Genomic DNA, 20,350 nt, shown 5'->3' on the forward strand with positions numbered 1-20,350 from the left:
TCTTACTATTGTTTACATCTACCTCATGGTGGGGTGTAGAGAAGGGAGAGTCAGATTCTTCTCTCCAGGTTCCCAGTGACAGGAGGAGAGGCAGCAGGCCCAGAATGGAACACAGAAAATTCTGTCTTAATGTAAGGAAGAAACATTTTACATGTCAGTGGCACAGGTCGCCTAGAGTGGTTGTGGAAACTCCATCCTTCGAGATACTTGACAGTTGACTGGACCGAGCAACCTAATCTAATGGGACCTGTGTTGAGCAGGTGGTTGAGCTATGTGCCCTATGGAGATTCTTTCCAAAATCTATGATCCAAAATCCTTCAGAGATTTTGATAGTAGCTTCAAAAAAGTTTTGTAAAACCAGGACTTTTTATATCCTGTAGTTCCTCTATGTAATAGGTCCATCAGTATATCCGTAAAAAGAAGTTGGCTTGTAATAGCAAAATGCAGGAGTATTTTATTAGCTGGTTACTGGAAGAAGGTTGATTTCCCTCAGTGCCAATTTTTGAAAGAAATATGCCACCAGTGTTTCTCTGGGGCATCCACTCAGAGAGAGTTGAACAGCTGAGTCTAGTGCCCATTGCAGTCCGGCAATTGACTTTGGTCTTTGGATCAGGCCTTATATTCTAACAATGGGGGTATTTGTATGCAGTGTGCAGGATGAAATTAAGATCTTTATGTGTATGGTAATGGATATTGGACTGTGCTGAGGAAATGGGGAAAATAAACTCTGTGCTGGGCGGAATTCACCACAAGATGTCTCCTGTCTCACTATGTATTTTTCACAAAGGTAGGGAGCTATCCAGCTAAGTCTGGTGAGTGCAATGCAAATGACATGATTTAGATTCTTCTGGGGAGTATGTTAAGAACACATAAAAATAGACTGGATGTGGAATCCAGGCATGAAGAGTGTTCTTCAAGGGCTGAATAAAAATAAATGCACAGAGACTAACATCACTGAATATGAACAAAAATCTCCAGAAAGGGGAGGAAAACGAACAGTTAAAGCCAAAGTACAAAGCTAGAAGAATGATTACACACTATAAAACAGGGCAATCAAATCTAGTTTGTTATTTCTAACAGCCTTTACTGAATAAGCCAAGTGGAATCTTTTTAGGCTAAGGTGTCCCTTTAAAGACTGTTACCTGGCGATGTAGTGTTTTAGGTTGTGGGGGAGTACCTTTAAGTAACTTTTTATCTTTTTATCTGTTGGCTTTGGGAGTCTGGATGAGAGCTGGCGCACGGGTGAATCTGTACAAGCATTGGACACAGTCGTCTATTCTTAAGTGTACGTGCTATGTATGTGGAACTCTTTTCTATCCATATATGTATGATTTCTCCCAGCACTGGAGCAGACTCTCCTCTAGTCTGGGACGTTACTTGGGCGAGGATAGCTTCGTGTCCAGCTGCCCGTAGTCTTTATAGCTGTTAAGCGAAATCTTTAAACGTTAACGGCTCTAATAGCTATCCATTGAAATATATTGAGGCCTTTGCCGCCCTGGCAAATCGCGGCGATCCGTTTGCCTGCCCGGGCACGTCCGAGCTGTGGCTGCTGGCGGTGTCAGGGCCGCCACCGGGCCCGCAGTGCCGAGCGCTTCCCGGCGGCTCCAGGACGCGGCGCGACGGGGCGGCGGGCAGCCCCGGGAGCTCCCCTGCCTGTGCACGCCCGTCACACAGGTGTGCATGTGTCGGGGTAGAGAGAGGGACCCGCGGTACCTCCCACCTCCTGCGGGGCGGGGGGGAGACGGGGAGGGGTCACTTGCTAACCACGGTCGCGGGGCCGTGCCGTGGGAGCCGTCCCGGGGCCGGGGAACTTTTAGACTGGCCTTCGCCGCCGGTGCAGAGCCTCCTCCCCGCCCGGGCCGGGGTCCGGCGCGCCTGCTGCTCCCGGGGCGGGGCGGGGCGAAGCCGCCCCCTCCCGCCGCCGCGCTCCGCCCGCCTGGCTGCACGAGCCGGCGCCCGCGCTGGAGCCGGTGCCGGAGCGGCGGGCCGGGCCCCCGCCTGCCCTGCCCTGCCCTGCCCGCGCTCCCCGCCCCGCGGGCCTGACCGCGCTGCTGGCCGCCGCCGGGCCGCCTCCGCCCGCGGTGGATGCTGGCGGGGAGCGGGCGGAGCGAGCCGCCGGGGAGGGGGGCTGCCGCGGCCGCCGGAGCCCACGTACATGCGAGTGCCCTCTCCGCTCAGCAGCATGCTTTACTTCCAGATGGTGATCATGGCAGGGACCGTGATGCTGGCTTATTATTTCGAGTACACGGACACCTTCGCGGTCAACGTGCAAGGCTTCTTCTGCTACGAGGGCGCGTACCGAAAGCCCTACCCGGGCCCGGAGGACCGCAGCGCCGTGCCCCCGGTGCTCCTCTACTCGCTGACCGCAGGCGTGCCCGTCCTGGTGGTAAGCAGGGACCGCCCGCGCCCCCACTCTGGCAACTTGTTGGGCTGGACCGGGCCCGGCCGGGCCTCGCCGCGGGCCCCGGCCGGTGCGGCACTGCCGGCGGGGCGGCTCTGGGGGCTGGGCCGGGCCGGGCCGGCCGGGCGGGCGGGGAGCCTCCGTGCTCTCGGCACTGCGGGGCTGCAGCCCGGCCCCGGCGGGCCTCAGCGGGCAGCGCTGTCGGGCCCGGCCCTTGCCCCAGCCGCTGCCCACCCCGCGCCTCTGAAGTTTATTTTTAGCACCGATTTATGTAACTGCCAGTGCCTGTATCGCCAGCCCTGTTCGACTCCTTTTGGTAAAAATAATCTTATTTTTCGAAACGTGTCGGTTGCAGGTAGACGGGCTACCTGAGGGAAACCCGCTTCTTAGCAACCACTTACTAATATTTCGCACAGTACTAATTAGAACCCCCCCACACCCCCAGGTTTTGGGGTTGTTTTTTTGGTTTTTTTTTTTTTGAAAGTAAACTGGTATGTGCAAGGAACAGGGAGCAGTTCTGCTTGATTTAGTTGTCTCTATATGTCACGGTTACTGATGTGTGTGCAAACTAAACCTGTGTCTCTCTAATTGAATATGATCTTCTGTCAGTCAGGTTTAAATATGTGTATCTAAAATGAGATTTATTTAATTGATTTTCTTCGGGGTTTTGGGAAAACAGCTACAAGGGAAAAGCAGTGAGATGTCTTCCCTTCAAGTTGTTGAATGTACTACTTGTGTTGTCAGATAACAAGGGCATTAGCATCATTGAATAATCCCTGACCATACCGTGGAGCAAAGACTGAGAGGGAATGAGATGGGAGTATTTAACCATTGAGGATGGATTATATATAGACTCACCAGGTGCATGTACGGTCACACATACAGAAGCTCCTTGTAAAGAGTTTATTTTAATCAGCTGTAAGCATTAGAATAAAAAAAAATTACAGTAAGAAGAGGCCGCTTAAGATAGTAATTACTAGTTTCACAGATTAATTCATTTTCAGGAAAATATAAAAAACAGAGAAGAGAAAGCTTCATCATGGTAGTGGTAGGGACTTCATATGGTAGTCCCAGACACGATTCCCTTCTGCATTGTAGCACCGTGAGGTCTCAGATGGTATCTGACATAAAACCTCATGGTCAGGCTCAGCCTTAGTATTTGAGACTTTGTTCTTTTTTTCTAGGGGTTGAGCTACATCATTTGGCAAAACATGTTATATAGCCTTTTGGTTTAATTTTCTGTTTTATTTTAACATCAAGTAGGTGACCATTTTATTTACCTGTTTGTTTGCTCTTTTGAACCCCAAATGCTGTTGAGATTTTCAAGTGTTGGATTTTTTTTGTTGATGATGTTTTTCTGTTGTTTGCATGTGATGTTTGTTTTGCTTTTAATTCTATTTCTTTTGTTTGGCTCAGGAATTTATAAAGATTATGTCAGATATTCCTGATGAGCATCTCTTTTTCCTAATATGTGTCAGCAAAATGGATTGGTAGTTTCCATTCATTTCCTGGGTGCTAGATGATTACATCAGAGAAATCACCACAACATTTTGGGTTGGCCGTCTTGTAATTAGCCTTGCTAAAAAGCTAATAATAGAATTTAATGATATTTAACTGTGCTTCCTCTCCCAGTCACCAGTCTCTTGGGCAAATGATGTGCATTGGGAGGTCAGGGCATGGAAAAACCACATTGCAGGTGCCTGTGTTCTGCTTTTTTTTTTTTTTGAAATCTTTATTTTATTTTATTAAATGGTGAATTCAGCCCCTGGGAATCTCATTGCTTTAACAGCATTAAGTCTAATCATTAACATTATTAAAAAGAGGCAACATTTTTCAGGCTTCAGACAGAATTCTGTTCTGATTGTCCTTGGATAATTCTCCTGGACTTAGTGTTTACATGGGATGGGTCTTTACTCAGTTGTGCGGGATGTGGACATTGCCTTTGCTTGTTCTTTTCATTGAAAGAAGTCGTGAAGGTAATATTTCTTCACCAAAGCAACCTGTATGCTTTTAGCAGTAGCTGAACTTCCTTCCCAAGATTCAGAGATTAATTAGATTCTCTTCTATTTCATTAGTTTCTCATCCATGACAGTTTGAACATAGATGTTTGGTGTAATTTTTGTTTTTTTCTGTAAATGAAATATAAAAATTAATCATCTAACAAAGTCATATTTCTGCCTGTAAAGTTACAAATGTAGACCAGTGAAGGAAATGGATTTCTATGAATGAAATTGTACTTCCCCCCCCCCCCCCCAAATCACTAGTGTTATGGAGTATAGTTTATTACATACTATGATTTGTGAGAGTTTTAAACAAAAATTTCTTTTTTTCTTTTTATTTCTGTTAGTTTGGTGCATTGGGTTAATGCTGTTTCTGAAGTTTTGAGATAGAGCAACAGAGTCTCTACTTTGATGTTCAGTGTAACTGGTTTTTTTGGTTTTTAGGGATGGGGCTTGTTGAATTGGAGCCATAGAGTGCTTCAAGGTAACCTAGGTTCTCTGAATGTGACTCAATCAATGGCTCCATTGCATTGAGTTTTGATGAAGTTGCTCTAAAATCAGAGAATAAATGAGTTTTTCCAGTGACTTTCCTCTTTCTACACGCCTGCTATTAAAAAACTGAAAAAGTAAAGTACCAGTAGCTGGATCTGTCTTGATGAGCATCTCATCAGCAGTAGGTCTCTTGCTGCTGTGAGGCTGTCACATGGCTGCTCATCCAAAACTCCTGTGCCACATCAGAGCTGCGATAGCAGATTTGAGTGTCAAGCCATGTGGCAGAGCTGAGTGTCTGGTCGCAGGGCAGCAATGAGCATGGGCTGAGACATAAATAATGAGCTGTGTCATTTGACAGGGATGTACCTGTGAGCACTATGTTAATCCCGGAAACTTTCAGGTTAGTCTTTAAAATGCTACTTTCTGCTAATACATTCCTGTAGCCCTAGTGCAGCACTGCTGCCACACTTTCATTCCTGAGACCATCTGCTTCCCCATCCCATCAGCCTGCATGCCATCCAAGGATAGATGCAGCTGGCTGTCAGGTCACAGATCCTCAGGAGTCTGATCTGGGAAATGAAGTCCTGGGGCAGAAGCAGAGACTGCTTGCTCTATTGTAATGCTTGACTTGCAGGTGCTCTGGTATGGGAAAGGGAAACTGTGACTGGAGGAAAGGTGTTTTGTACTCTACACTTGGGACTTACTGGGTTTGTGTATCTACGGTCTTTGATCAAGTATTTACAAACTATTAACCAAGTATTTGGTCAGCCCTGAAGCGGTCAGGCAGTTGGACTAGATGATCGTTGTAGGTCCCTTCCAACTGAACTATTCTATTCTACAATATCTTCCAGGTCATGTAGGAGCTAGTAAGAAGTCAAATTGTTGTGCTGTTCAGTTCAAAAGTAATCAATTTATTGTCTGCTAATAGACATATCTGCCTGAAGTCCCTGCGATGTCAGAGTTGCCCAGAGAGGTTGTGGATGCCCCATCCCTGGAAGCGTTCAAGGCCAGGTTGGATGCAGCTTTGAGCAACCTCATCTAGTGGAAGGTGTCCCTGTCCATGGCAGGGGGGTGGAACTACATGATATTTAAGGTCCCTTCCAACCCAAACCATTCTATGATTCATAGATATAACAGCAATTGTAGTAAACCTGTAGAGGAATCCAGCAGCCATTCTGTAGGCTGAGACAAGTTTCTTCCTTTCCCTTTTTCCAGTTGGTTTCCCAGCTTTTATGCAGGTTCCATGAAAGAAAGCAGGTTACATTACAACATTGGTTTTCTGCTTTCTATGGATTATCTCTAAAGGGTGTATGCACTGTTTCTTATCTGCTAAATCTGTAGTTTATGAGTTCTTCCACTGGAGAATATTGAGGGCCCAAATGCTTGGGTTTGTTTTGTCTTTAAAAAAAGGCTGAAAACAACTGCAGCTTAACATATAACAAAATACATGGTCCATTCCAATGTTAGACTGTTATTTGTGGAAGGTGTCCTAAATCATACCTTTAGGCACAGGTGAAGTAATGCCTTGAGTGAGTAGATGTGTTTGCATAAGGAGCATTAGGCAGACTAACAGTAAAATGTTCTACAAAATCTAGATGAGGTTGAAATTGCAATCAGAAGAATGTAAAGGCCCTAAGTATGAGATTCTGTGATGGAAGAATGAGACTCCTGCAAAGGCAGTGCCCCTGTAGGCTCCCTTCCTCCCGTTTGTCTTTGTGACTCAGGGTTGAAAGAGTACTACTGCTGGCTCTACACTCCTGTCCTTTTACTGTCCATAGCACTAATATCCAGGTATCTCCAGTATACTGAGGAATTCTCAATATACTTTTTCTTTTTTCTTTTTTTTTTTAATTTTTATCTTTAAGTCAAACGTGAAGGTGACAAGAAATACGCCTTTGATTTGAGTCTATTCAAATATGTAATAAGCATAAAAGTGCTAGTTGAGAGCTCAGTGCTATTTAAGCCATTTCCTAAAGTGCCAGTTCTTGCTCAGTGGGCTGGTTGCTTTTTTAGACTTGTTATGACAGATGTAGCTTGGGAAATACGTGTCAGTCTAATCCTTTAGCTTCCAGTAGAAATGATTTGTAGAACTGTGAGGCTAGTTTCTCATATTTTCAGAAACTATGGAGTGATTAGTTCTGCATTATTTCTTTCTGGTAGATCTTAATAATTTTGACCTCTCTAAAATACTATTAACTGCACTCAAGGATTCTTTTAATGAGTCCACATACTAATATGGATTACTTAAAATGTCAAAACCGTTTAAGGAATACTTGGTGTAAAACTCAATGTATTGGACCTAAGATGTACGCTGACTGTTGTATAAAAGCCAGGAGGAGATAATGACACACTTTCATTAAGATGTGTAAACAGTTTTATTATGCAAATATTGTTTGTTTTTATTTCCAACTAACAGGCGGATGATTACAGTACTTATTCATAAAATATACACTGTTCTATTTGCCTAGATGAATTCCTAGCATATTCATATTTTCTCTATAAACCAATTAAAGACTAATATGTTTTAGGATAATCCTTTTAATATCATCATTGAAAAAATATCTGCCATTCAGACATGAAGTGTGGTATTCTGTTTTTTTTAGTAGAGTGGATGAATCTTTAAATTGGCACATCCCAAACAAGGAATGGGTGTAAAAAGTTAGGCATTCTGCCTTCAGCTTAGCTTAAGTCTGTAACTTGCCCCTTTCTGATCATTTGAGGAAGGAATTTTGAAATCTGGCAGAAAGGACTGTGAAGTGAGAGATGCAACATCATTGTTCATGTATCAAATTTACTGTACCCTGATGCTTTAAGAAAGAACAGGATCATTCTGTGAATAATGAGAAAGAGAAGCTACCTTTTGATGGATCAGCACAGATTTTGTAAGTCTCTTTCTTATTCAGTGTCCTTGCTGATCTCTTAATAGTTCCAGGTCTGAGCAGCTCAAGAGTAGTTAAGGATATGCAGACACCTGAAGGAGATATACCGCTTGTTTCCAGTACATAGATCTAGCTGATGTGACTGGGCATGCTCTTATCTCACTCTTCCCTTTTGAACCTGTTAGTCCCTATTTTTCTTCTGGCACCTATGATTCCGTGTGGTGTGGCATCAGGACCTGATTGGATTTTATCAGGCTGAGTTTTCAAAATGCTCTTGTCAGAATAGCTTTTAGTTAACCTGTAGCTCACTGAAACTATTCTACTCTGATATAACTTAGTGCTGTACATGAAAAAGGGTGCTCGATTGTGATCCATTTCCGGGACATCAAAATATTCTGTTAATCTGTTTGTTAAAACTTAAGGAAAAACAAAATCTGGAATGAAAGTTCTGAAAAAGAAGTATTTCTGGAAATGTCCTGTGTGAATTTGCTGAGCCAAGAATCTGTAAATTCACCTCATACCTGATAACTCTAGATGCTTTTCATTCCTGACCTTAGTCAGAAAAAATCACTATCTCCACAAACGTTTCTTCCATCTGTTTTAGGGTGATTATTTTTCTACTTCATGGCTGGTACCAACTAACTTTAGCTTCTATGGACACTTTGATACTATTGGAAAAAACTAACGCACAGGGGCAGAATGGAATAGACTTTTCTCCTGCTCTGCTACTCAAAGTAGAAGTGGCCTCCATGCATCCTGAAGGAGACTAAGCTGTTTTGTCACTTCTGCCAGAAAGGCATTAAGGAAACTTGGTAAATAATGCAAGGATGCACAGTTGCCAGCAGGTCTGTGTTACAGGGCAAAAATTCTAAGAATCTGTAGTGAGGTGTTCAAGTGTTCATTTTTATGTACATCTTGTAGAGCAAGTTAGAGGAATCACCCAACAAAGTGTTCAGTCTGCCTGGTGCACTTTTTGGGAGCAGTAAGCTTTTTTGCTAGGTGGGTAGCTGCAATATTTGAACATCTCCCAGTGCTGTTTTTGAAATGACAATGGTAATGCAACTAAAGATTATAATGGTATGTCCAGACTCATATAAATTGGGTAGACTAAATATAGCCTCTGAAATCAAAATGGGAATGGTTTTACTTGTATAAGAAATTCTCTTTAGCTTGATATATGACCTGTTTCAATAGTCCTGGAATATCTTTGATTAGCTAAAGCTTATTTATGTGTCCTTTTCCTTTTGGCACATTTGACAGCTGTTAAGACTTTACATGGAGAAGGAATTGCCAGAATACTTTGTTTAGTCTGTGATTGTGTTGTTCCTGAAGGGCCCATTTGGTCTTTGTCTTCATAATCTGTTTCAACCTGTGTGGACAGCTACAACTTCTTTTCCTTGATAGTTTTCTTCTTTCATTCTCACATTGGGGTGGGGTGGGAAAAATCTTGCAGCCTTTTTTTTTTATGGGCAAATGCTGGGGACTTCAAAAAGCCACTTTTTTGGAAGGGGGGGAATGCCAGCAGGAGATATTAAAGCTAAGGGACAATTTATGCCATGCTCTTCCTTTGTGAAGGGATAATTGCATTGCATCTTTACTTAAGAATAAAAATAAATCACACTGGTAAGGTCTACAGTAACTTTGTGTACCAGATGTCAGTATTGGCCTGTTGGGACACATAGCAAGACAAATACATGGTTTGATAGTCTGATGCTGTTTTTATCCCAGCATAAAACCACTAATCCAACAGAGCTGTAACCAGGCGAAACAATAAAAACTTCAGAGCCATTGTGGGTTTTCTTGGGAATTCTTCTTTATCTGTCTGTCTTCCTCTTGTGCTGTGGTGGATTACATGAACAGTGGCTGCAGAAGTTATGTTTGTACTTCCAACTGAATGTATAATTTCTGCTGTGCTTGCTATGCATTCTGTTTACAAACACAATATCGAGGCCATATGGTTCATCCCTTGATGGGCTCTCTGGAAGTAAAGTGGTAAGCAGATGTGAACAAGGCGGACAGGGTTCTGTTCACAACAGCTGAATGCCTGCTTGTCCTATAAATGATGCACTTATATTTAAGTGACAAACTGTTAATCCAACTAATCCTGCGCAGTTAAGGAATTTATATGCATTGTTTGTAATCTAAAAGAGTAGGCTTGAAGTAATAATCAGTTCCTCAACCAAACAATTCTTGCTCATTGTACATCATGCAGGATTGAAGAGATGGGTGTCCATATGATACATAATAAATGACAGCCTAAGTAGAATTGTAAGTAGCTTTAGCTGTGTTTTTCAGCCTTAAAAACAGTATGATGTTTAAAAAGCTTTACAATGCTCTTGCAGCATCTCTCAGATATATTGAAGTGAGTGATGGCCCAGCTTTCATCATATATTGTTCTTATTTAGCTGAGGTGTGGTACCTCATAGATCGCAAATAAAAAGCCTAGCTGAGGTGGGTATACCACATCTCCAGCACTCAGAAAACATGCACGTGACATGCTGTTTTAATGAGGAATATCCATTGTAAACATGCTAGTCCATAATTTTCACGCATAGTACAGGGAATATGATATTGGAGAGGGACTAGGAAAGAAAAAGTTAGAGCACTTGCTATCTGTTATCAGCAACCTGGCTTTGTTAAGATCACTTCTGTTCACCTGCAGTTTCAGTGTAAAGCACTAAGGAATCTGCAGTAGAAGAATTACTATATATATTAAGATTTTTTTTATCTATTATTAAACTAATAAATTGTTCAGTACTGCTTCAAAATTGACTCTCAATCCTGGATGCCATTTCCTGGGGTACAAGGCACCATAAAAAAACCCCTCTGGTTATACTGGGTGAAAACTCAGCAGGCTGTGGAGTCCACTTCTGCTTACCATTCTGGACAACATACTGTTACCTGTAATTTTGCATGTATTGTATAAATGTATCATAATTATCCATTGTATAATTATTATGCATTATATATTACATGAAAATTTCATTAACCTTATATACTTATTAATGTACAACCAATTATAAATGCAATATAGCCATGTTTTAAGGGCTTTCTTCTTTACAAATAGTATTTTTCCTTCTCTGCAGATATTATTTCTTGCCTCTCACCCATGTAGGGTTAAGGGAGATGTATGAAGGCATTCATTCCTAAACTAGAGTTTTTTGTTTTCTAAATAATAATAATAAAAAACGCTATCAAGAACAGAAGTCAGCCCGACAGTATCCTGCTGTTCTGACTCTTTTTTTTTTCTTTCTCCTTTTTCTACATAAGATTTTGAAATACACATTGTTTTAGCCTAGTAGGTTTCATGCTGTCTCTAAAAGGGATCTGAGTCATACTTTTTTTTTTTGTCATTCAAACTCTGAATAATATTATGAGGACTTCCTTCAGTCAATTTGTAATTTGCCTCTTTATAAATGAAGTATTAAATATTAGAATTAGTAAGTGGAACTTGGCTTCCCACTATAGTTATTTTGGGGTAGTAATAGGGATTTCTGTGACCTGTCCATAGCAATTTAGGGCTCAGACATGACTGAATTAATTCTGCTTAAAGATCTGTTAATCACAGGTCAGCTGAGCTGCAGTAACCAGCCATGTGCAACTTGCAGCCTGTGGGGAGCGTGAGGTGAAGTAGTTGAGCTTGACCTGCTTTAATTCAGACTTAGGCCAGTACATGTTACCTTTTTGGATTTTACAGAGTGGGTACACAGACTGTCCATAACGCGGCTCTGCTGACAGATGGGGACCTCATACATTCAAACTGCTCCTGGCTGATGTCTTAAGTCTGATGTCTCCATTTGCAGAAGTGCATTGCTCTGTGCCTAAGTTCATCTCTATGCAGAACAATGTGTGCACATGCCCGAGTTTCAGCATATACTTAACAGTAGTTTGTTTGTCCATAGATAGAGCTTGCTGTCCATAGCCTCTCTACTGCTCAGTTTCTGCCTCGCCTGTTCCTATGGGGTGTGTCCTTGGACCTCTTGAGGTGCATCTGGGCTCTGCCGTGAGGCCAGACTTGAGGCTGCTGCCATCATACATTCAAACTGCGCAAACATGAGTCTGAGTGTCCGAGAGGCCCGAGGGAGGAATGAGGAGCTTGTGCTGCATTGTACTGTAGGCCACAAGCATGCTCATGTCAATGATGGTGAGGACAGTCTGGTGGTTACGATAGTCCTCTTTGCCAAGTGCTCATGCCTGACTGAAGTCAGTGCTTCAGTCAGTCACGGGGACTCTTTCCAGAGCATTTAGCAAAGGCAGATGAGATTTGTAGGGAGACTGACCTTGGGGTATGCAAGTAGTTCATGGACATCTGCAGCTGACAGAACGAATGTATAGAGCTAGGTTGTGAGCTCTGTCAGGCTTTGCCTTGTAAAGGGATCTGGTCACCCGAGCAGGATGTACATTTAGCCTTTACTGCCTGGCTGTCAAGTGGTAACTGTAAAACTAGGCTTCTCTGGAAAGCGCTAGATTTGTGTGTGAAAAGAATTATACAAGAGCTAGGTATGTACTAGTTGTTAATTAATTATCTTTGTATTGGTGGGGTTTAATCACATGCTTCAGTGCTACTTGAAATAGCAAGGCTTTCCTGAGGTGGAACAGTGTATGTGAATGAGTGTGGTGCTGATAGAATCTTTTTATGGAACCACATTCATTTTAAGAGACAGTATTGCAGTTTTACTCAGTATTTCTTTTGTTTATGAATTGATTGTGATTGTTGTGTGATTAGAAGGAAATCATAAAGCAGAGACTATTTATTTAAAAACTCAATATATTTACATATGTGAGTGTATATGCACAATGTGCTGCCAGAAAATAGTCATGTTTCCACGGCTGATTTATATCCATAGTTTAGTTCACATGTGTTTTTAACCTTGAATGCCAATGGCAAAAAAGTAATGCCTGAAAGAATTAGTTCACCACACCAGAATACCTAAAAAGGTTATCGTATCACTGAATGTGTGAAAGCATCTTTCAACATAGCATACTTTGAATTTCACTTTCTAGTAATAACTTAAGTTGCTCAAATAATGAGAGATTACATCCAACACTGATTAAAAACAGAATATATGTTCATACATTTACATAACAATTATGTATTTTATCTAACACCCCTTTATTGTTTTCACAGAGAAAACTAAATGCCAGCTCCTGTAAAGTCTCCCTTGACGACAGCTAATGTCAAAGCTTCACAAGATCTAAAATTTTTAAATAGACCCCTTCATCCTTAAAACACTTCTCTCACCACTTGAGCTTTTTTGAAAATATTTGATAAAGCCAGCAACATGTTCACTATTATTTTACAGTTCTATGCAAAGGTGGTGATCCTTGTTAAGGTAAACCATTATGCCCTATTTTATGAGTGGAAGGAGATACAGTCACATATTGAAGAAGAGTAGCTGGGCTTGCTTTGGCCTATCGACTTTGCAATTAGTTTTCAGAATACCATTGCATGCCTAAAAGAGCTGTTTTTATGCTCTGCTGTCTTCACAGCAAAGTATACAATCTCCCCTCTGTCTTGTAGGCATTTCCTGTACTAGGAATTTTTTACTAAAATTTCCCACTCTTGCTGCTCCTGTTTCAGCTCATTGGCTGCTGTGCTAATGAGGGCACTTGGGACTTCCTCTTAATTCAAGCACTGCATTGTGTAAACGCCTAAACAGGGTCAGACAACATAGTGTTGCCAGCTGCATATCTGCAGCCATCTGGATTTGTGGCAGGAGCAATAAAATAGACATTGTGTAGCAGAGTTGAAAGAGTGACGAGAGTGATGCAAATCATATTTGCAGAAAACCATAAAGTAAATGCCCCATGTTTATCCACAGGATATACAGAATCATTATTGAAATGGTCTTTCTACATGTATATGTATCAAATAAAGATAAATGGGATATGCTACTGCTATGCAATGTCCTGTGAAAAAGCTTGCTGGCTAATTCACTACTATTGCATTGTTAAGAGGTAAGTAATTATTAAAACTTCTGATGTTCATAAACAGTTCTCTGCTCCCACTTCTATGCCTTCGTAAACATTCCATTTCTAATAAACATCACTTCAGTATATTAATTTATTATAATAACATTCTTAAAGAGAAGTAATTGCATGCTGTGAAATTACAACTTTCAAGTCTGAGGAAAGAGATGCAGGTGAATGGTCCCATGTTGTTTTGTATCTGGGCTTACTAGTGGTTTGGGGTGTGTCTGGAAGAGGGACTTCTGACTTCTTTTCTCTTTCTGGTCCTGTCTCACTGACCAGCATCTCTAGTGACCATTCCGGGAATGACATCATGGGTCTGCCTGAAGTCAGTGAAGCTTCAGAAGTTAACTTTGGTAAAGCTACGGTTTCATACGCTTTGACTGTGTCACTGAAGTGTCAATACAAGTTGCAGTGTGTACTTTTCTTTGAAAGCTTTTATTTGGTCATTTGTTTCCTGGCTTTCACAGGCACTAGACATGTGGATTAGTACTGTCAGGGTTTGTTAGTAGTTTTACTGCTGGTTTTATGCTCTACGTACATATTACACACAAGTAAGCCCTATGTGAGACAGCTCAGAATAAAGTCATAGTTCTAGATCAGATGTTTCCCATGCAATGGCTTTTATAGTGTTTTTAACTCATTTTTAATGACACCTGGATCTTTTGCAGTAATGCTCACAGTGTGAAGACTATAAAAGTATCATATAAGAAGAACTTTAAGGTAATATGCTCAGGAGTGGGCATTACAGTTTTGAACTTTTCTTTCTGATTTATCGGACCTGTTAAACCTCTTTCCCAAATATTTAGTACTACTCCCCTGTAAAATTGGCTTGGCTTCCTAGTTTTGTTTTATTATCTTCCTGGGATGGCATTCATAGCTAAGATCCATTTCCCCGCTTTGGCTGAAGTATTGCTCTTAATCTAGAGTGCCATAAGTTTTCACGACTAATCTAGTCCCTGTTGAATTTAGTGGGGATGTTACCTTTGATTTCAGCTGGAAAAAGATAATGACCTTAACATATTTGGTGGGTTGGTGATTGTACTGTAGCCTAAGATAATTGTAAAGGAAGAGTTGCTTATACAGAAGCCATTAAATAGCAGTGGAGCTAGTTATGTGCTTTCAAAGAAAGCTATTTTATTGTGAATATAGTTTTTAATAAAAAAATGTAGAATTGTTTTACTGAGCTGTCCACTTAAATTTATCATTATGAATCAAATACTAATTGACGGTAACAAACATAAGTAAAAAACAATTACATGTGTATGTTTTACAGACACACATATTTTGCCACAAAAATCCAGAAAACAATTTTTGTGGAATCTTACAGGTATTAATCATACCTGGAGCCTGTTTTTCTTAGTTGTAGTAAAATACAGGGTGCTTATGCTTGTACAGTGTTTGGTCCTTCAGTTTCAGTTGTTCGATGACAGCATTTCAGAGAAAGTGGCTTTCCTTGAACTAATCTCAGGAATAATGTATCTGCAAAATGTGGCTGGCCTTGAGTAGAAGCAAGACAGAAGTAAGACAGTGTGAAAAGCAGGAAATTCAGATATTCTCCTTCCTCTGAGAACAGTTGGCTCCAGCCATATGCTGACTGTAAAACCACTGCTTTGTGACCAGAATCTTTAAGAGATGCCTTTTATGTGATCAGTTTTTATTCAAACAGGGATGAAAGACCGTTTATGTTGAATTTTGCAATTGAACGTTCATCCTGGGTAGAAAAGTGCAGTTGTGTAGGTCACCTAAGGTTTAAAGTGTCAAGTAACATCGCTGTTGGAAATGATCATTGATAGGGCTATCATAAGCATTGGTATTGTGCTCATCAAGGAATAATGTTTTCAACATGCACAGAAGGGTTAAGAAACCAATCTCTCTAAACAGACAGAACAAAGTGCTGTTTTCTTGGACAGGCAAGAAACAAAGGGGTTTACCAAGGCTAGGCCATAAGGAACCATGGTCTTTTTCACATGTGTCACTTGAAGTCCAATAGGCAACTTCCTTGATACAGCTGAGTGCAGAGCTGAACATGCTCTATGGAATGCATTCTCTAATAGGGAAGATAAATGGTAGGGCTTTGAACATTTTGTTTTTCCTTCACAAATAATATGGTATTTTAAAAGTTGAAGCTTTGAAAAAAGAAAAAATTTGATGTAAAGTTCTTTTTCAAAATCCCTAATGAAATAATTATATGTAACAACTACCTTTTCCAAGTATCACTCGGGGATCTGGAGACTAAAATTAGTTGATTTCTGGTTATGTTACAACCCAACTTCCTAACGAGGTATGTTTGTAGAGTGAAGTGTGCAGACTGGAAACTTTGGATAATGGCATCCTTGTTTCTATAAAAAGAAAATGAGAACAACTTAAACCTGTATGAATTCCCTATTATAAAAACCTTATCTAGACTATTTCAGCCTGAAGTAACTTTACCTTTTGAAATGCGAATTGATGCTTTTAGAAGGCTGTTTTGAATTAATTGTTTTTTCTTCCCCTTACCATTTTCAGATCAAAATTACTCAGTTTTTTAGATGTTGAGAATTTTCTCTAGATTAATATTTTTTTCTAGCTTTTTGGTGTTATTTTTTAAAATTAGAAAAGCTCGGTGCATAGGCAAGAGTTCTCACTGAAGTCTGTTATCTACTACCTCTTGGAATGTGTTCACCAAGAATACTTGTCTCAGTATTGTGAAACTGGGCCAGCAGTGTCATGGTTTAACCCCAGCTGGAAACTAAGCACCACACAGCCACTCACTCACAGCCCCCTGCACCCAGTGGGATGGGGGAGAGAATAAAAAAAAAACCCAAAAACCACTAAAACTTGTGAGTTGAGATAAGAACAGTTTAATAGGACAGAAAAGGAAGAAAATAATAATGATGATGATGATAATAATAAAATGACAATGATAGTAATAGAACAATTAAAATATACAAAACAAGTGATGCACAATGCGATTGCTCACCACTCACTGACCAATGCCCAGTCAGTTCCCAAGCAGTGATTGGCACCTTCTGGCCAATTCCCCCCAGTTTACATACTGGGCATGACATCACATGGTATGGAATACCCCTTTGGCCAGTTTGGGTCAGCTGTCCTGGCTGTGTCCTCTCCCACCTGCTCGTGCCCCTCCAGCCTTCTTGCTGGCTGGGCATCAGAAGCTGAAAAATCCTTGACTTGATCTAAACGCTACTTAGCAACAACTAAAACCATCAGTGTGTTACCAACATTACTCTCATACTAAATCCAAAACACAACATTATACCAGCTACTAGAAAGAAAATAAATTCTATCCCGGCCAGAACCAGGACAGCCAGCAGTTAGATAGTTTTGGAGCTGGTTGCCAGACACTTATTTGGCCCCCAGACTGCCACGTTAGTATTATTGACCTTGTTTTCGTAGTGTCCTGGCCATTTCTAATCCCCCAGAGAACTGCAGTGCAGAGGAGCTGGATACTCTTATCTCACAGCGATATAAACAGTTTAGTAGACGTGAGTAGGGGATGTAATGCCAAGTGCAGTGAGTAAAGCAGGCCGAATGCGGAGCAAATGTTCCTGTCAAGACGGAGCCCAGCAGGGCCGGTGCACCCTCTGGGGCTGCTTGCTCGCCTTTTGCTTCTGTTGAGGCGCATCAAACGCAGGACCTGCTGTCATGCACCAAGACTGGGCCTCTGTGGTGATGGCACAAGGTCCTTCTCTTAGTTACACTCAGGATAGCAGGGTCCTGGTAACTGTTTCTCAAAATGATCTTTTACGTAACCAAACTTCACTCTGGCATTGTGCAATTCCAGCCCTGGTGACAGTGTGCTGCTGCGCAAAGGCTTTGCCTGTTGGTTAGCACAGCATGCTCTAGAGGAGATGCCATTTGCATACATGATCAATTGCTCAGGAAAAAAAAAAAAAAAAGAAAAAGAAGAGGGGGTAGGGGGAAGAAGCTTTTAGAGACACTGTACTTAAAAATATTTCATTTTTTTCTGTCATATGGTAAACGAATGAATATAGTTCAGTGAATGATGAAATTGTCCATGTTTCTGTGATTATGTACTCATGGGGTTCACTTGAAGCTCCCTGGTTATAAATGCTTGGTGATTATGTGCCTCATGCTTTCAAACAGCAATAAAGTCTTCATGAAGTGAGCAACCTTTACCATTATTACATACTGACTATGTGTACAATGTATTACAAAGAGCAGTAAAGAATGTTTGTCCCTGTCAGAAGTAACGTTAGTGTTTGGTAGTGTATAGCCATACTCTGCACTACAGAGAAATAAGTAAAGCAGATAATATTTGACTATTAGATATATAATCTTATACTGCTATTTTTCTTTTGTAAATGGCCATGATCAAATATATACCAAGAATGCTATTAAAATTTTGATATTTGTCTCAAAAAATTGAGAGTACATATTGTTAAAACAAAATTTACTGAGGAAAAAAGGCTGAGTGGTTTTTTTCCACATCTTTCTCTAGAAAAGCAATTTTCTTCCCACATCTTTTCTCCAGACCTTCAGAAGCTGCTATGCAGTATGGTCCTGTATTTCCATGCTGAATGCAAGGGGGCATACTTTATATTTAATCAATAGCAGACAGATTTATCTAGACTTATTTTGTTACTTTTCCTTAAAACTATTGGTCATTTTTTACTATAGAAAATGTACTTCTGTGAAAATCAACCAGAACATTTGCTGTCAGTTTAAGCAAGCAAGAAGCAATGAGAACAAGAAAAACACAAAGAAATGGCCTCAAGGGAAAACTCTGCATAATGAACTTGAAATTGCTACTGCTGGAAATACTGTTGCTGCTTTTCCTGCCAGGGCTGTCAACTTGCACAGCAATTTTAGCTTAAAGCGGAGAGTGGAGCTTATCTACAGCATCGCTAAAGACTGAGGTTTATGCTGCTAGTTTCCAAACTCTAGAGACCACTATGCTCTGTGGTATGTTGATGGCATTTTTAAAGAGGAAATGGGCCAGAAATAGCCCATGTTCTTGCTAAAAGCTAAGATGAAAAGATAAAGAACAGGAACAACAAAGCCTCTGAAGGCCATAATTTTAAAAGACATCTACCCCACACTTTTTAAGTGGGAATCCATAAATGAAATGAATGGGGAGGCCATGCAAATTAAATGATAACAATTTGCCTAGAGATACAGAGATCATCCCAAGATTTTTAGCTCCTGTTCCTAGCTTCCCTTCCTGCCTGATAAGGAAGTATGAGGAAGTTCATTCTAGAGAGAAGAGCAGCACAGTGGACTGCCTGAGATGCTCATTCCCCGAAGGGACAATCCCTTGCCATGTTATTTCTTGAAGATGGTCTCACAGAAGCCTTGCTTAGTGTTCAAATCATGCCTAAATGAGAGAAATACAATGAATGAAAAGAAATCAGAAGAGAAATTACAGTGCACAGTATTGTCAACCGTTCTTAACTTGAGAAGTTGAGAACATGGATGAATATTTAGTGGTCTTTTTAATGCCATAACTGCTTTTCAGTGTTACTCATCTATCTGAGCGGTTGCTGTAGCTACAGCATAACCCTAAGAATTGGCAGAGAGGGAATCTACCACGTTCTACCACGTTCCCTGGCCCATATGAAATATTTCATGAACATTTGTATACCCTAAAGTAGGTGTTAGCTGGAAAGATCTATGAATGTGTACACAGAAATTTCTTTCCTAATACCAAGTACAGATTATCAACCTTAAATTTCAGGATTTATCTTGTTTAAATGCATTAATATACCCTCAGATATCTTGTAATACAAATGAATGTTTAATTCTTGAATCCTAGGTTTTTATAGGAAGTTACGTCATATATGAGAAGGTAGTCCATAAAATAAACCTCATTAGTATTTCAGAAGTGCAGATTTAAGGTCCTTTATTTATATAGGTGCTGGCTGTTGTAAACCATACGTGACACTAGGGGAAGTTTGTTTATGAAGTCAGTTTACTGGAAAATCAACAAGGTCAGAGCTGCTCTAGCTCTAATATTTGGAATGAATCAGGTTTGACATTTCAGGTGGAAAAAGAGCTCAGAATTTAGAACCAAGTTAAGAATATACTGGATGGGTGATTTTGGGAAGGACAAATTAGATTTCTAAATTGATATGCAGTGCTAAAACTAGGAACAGCTTGCCTGGATTCAGAAAAATGACTAATACAGAAAAAAACTGAACTTATTTGGGAGGAAGAAATCAGTGTAGGGAACGTGTGCTAAATGCTGTAAGTATCCTGTGCAGAAAACAAGGAAAGGGACAGGTACTGGGTGGTTGGCAATAAATATATTACGAGTACAAAACTACCATGAAAATCAGTCAGCTAATAAATTAGTTAGGAGCTAAGAGGTGAAACAAGAAGAAATATTAGTTTTAGGTCTCACCCCTTCCAAACTCAGTTCCTGGCTGTCAAGTGGGTTGTCAAATTGCAGACAGGATACGATTGCCATGGAGATGGTTACGAGAACTTTTCCTGTAATTTAGATTTTGCTGGGTTAATATTTCTTTTCCATGCTTCCATAAAAAGAAAGGATTATCTAAATGCTATTTATGAAGTATGTATTAAATATCTTCATGTAGGGTGATTTTTGTATTGTTGCTATTATGCTTCATATTGTGAACCAG

General features: G+C 40.7%; 1 protein-coding gene across 2 annotated transcripts in view; it reads left to right on the forward strand.

The window, feature by feature from the left end:
• Positions 1 to 2,025: 2,025 nt before the first annotated feature.
• PLPPR5 (phospholipid phosphatase related 5) overlaps positions 2,026 to 20,350 on the forward strand; it is a 46,871-nt gene continuing 28,546 nt past the window's right edge. For both annotated transcript variants that reach the window (XM_075038925.1, XM_075038926.1), the window contains exon 1: positions 2,026 to 2,386. In XM_075038925.1, the coding sequence (XP_074895026.1) occupies positions 2,156 to 2,386 (231 nt within the window). In that variant the 5' untranslated portion in view covers positions 2,026 to 2,155. The remainder of the gene's footprint in view (positions 2,387 to 20,350) is intronic.

This window comes from Buteo buteo, chromosome 10 (assembly GCF_964188355.1).
Source record: "Buteo buteo chromosome 10, bButBut1.hap1.1, whole genome shotgun sequence".
Lineage (NCBI taxonomy): Eukaryota > Metazoa > Chordata > Aves > Accipitriformes > Accipitridae > Buteo > Buteo buteo.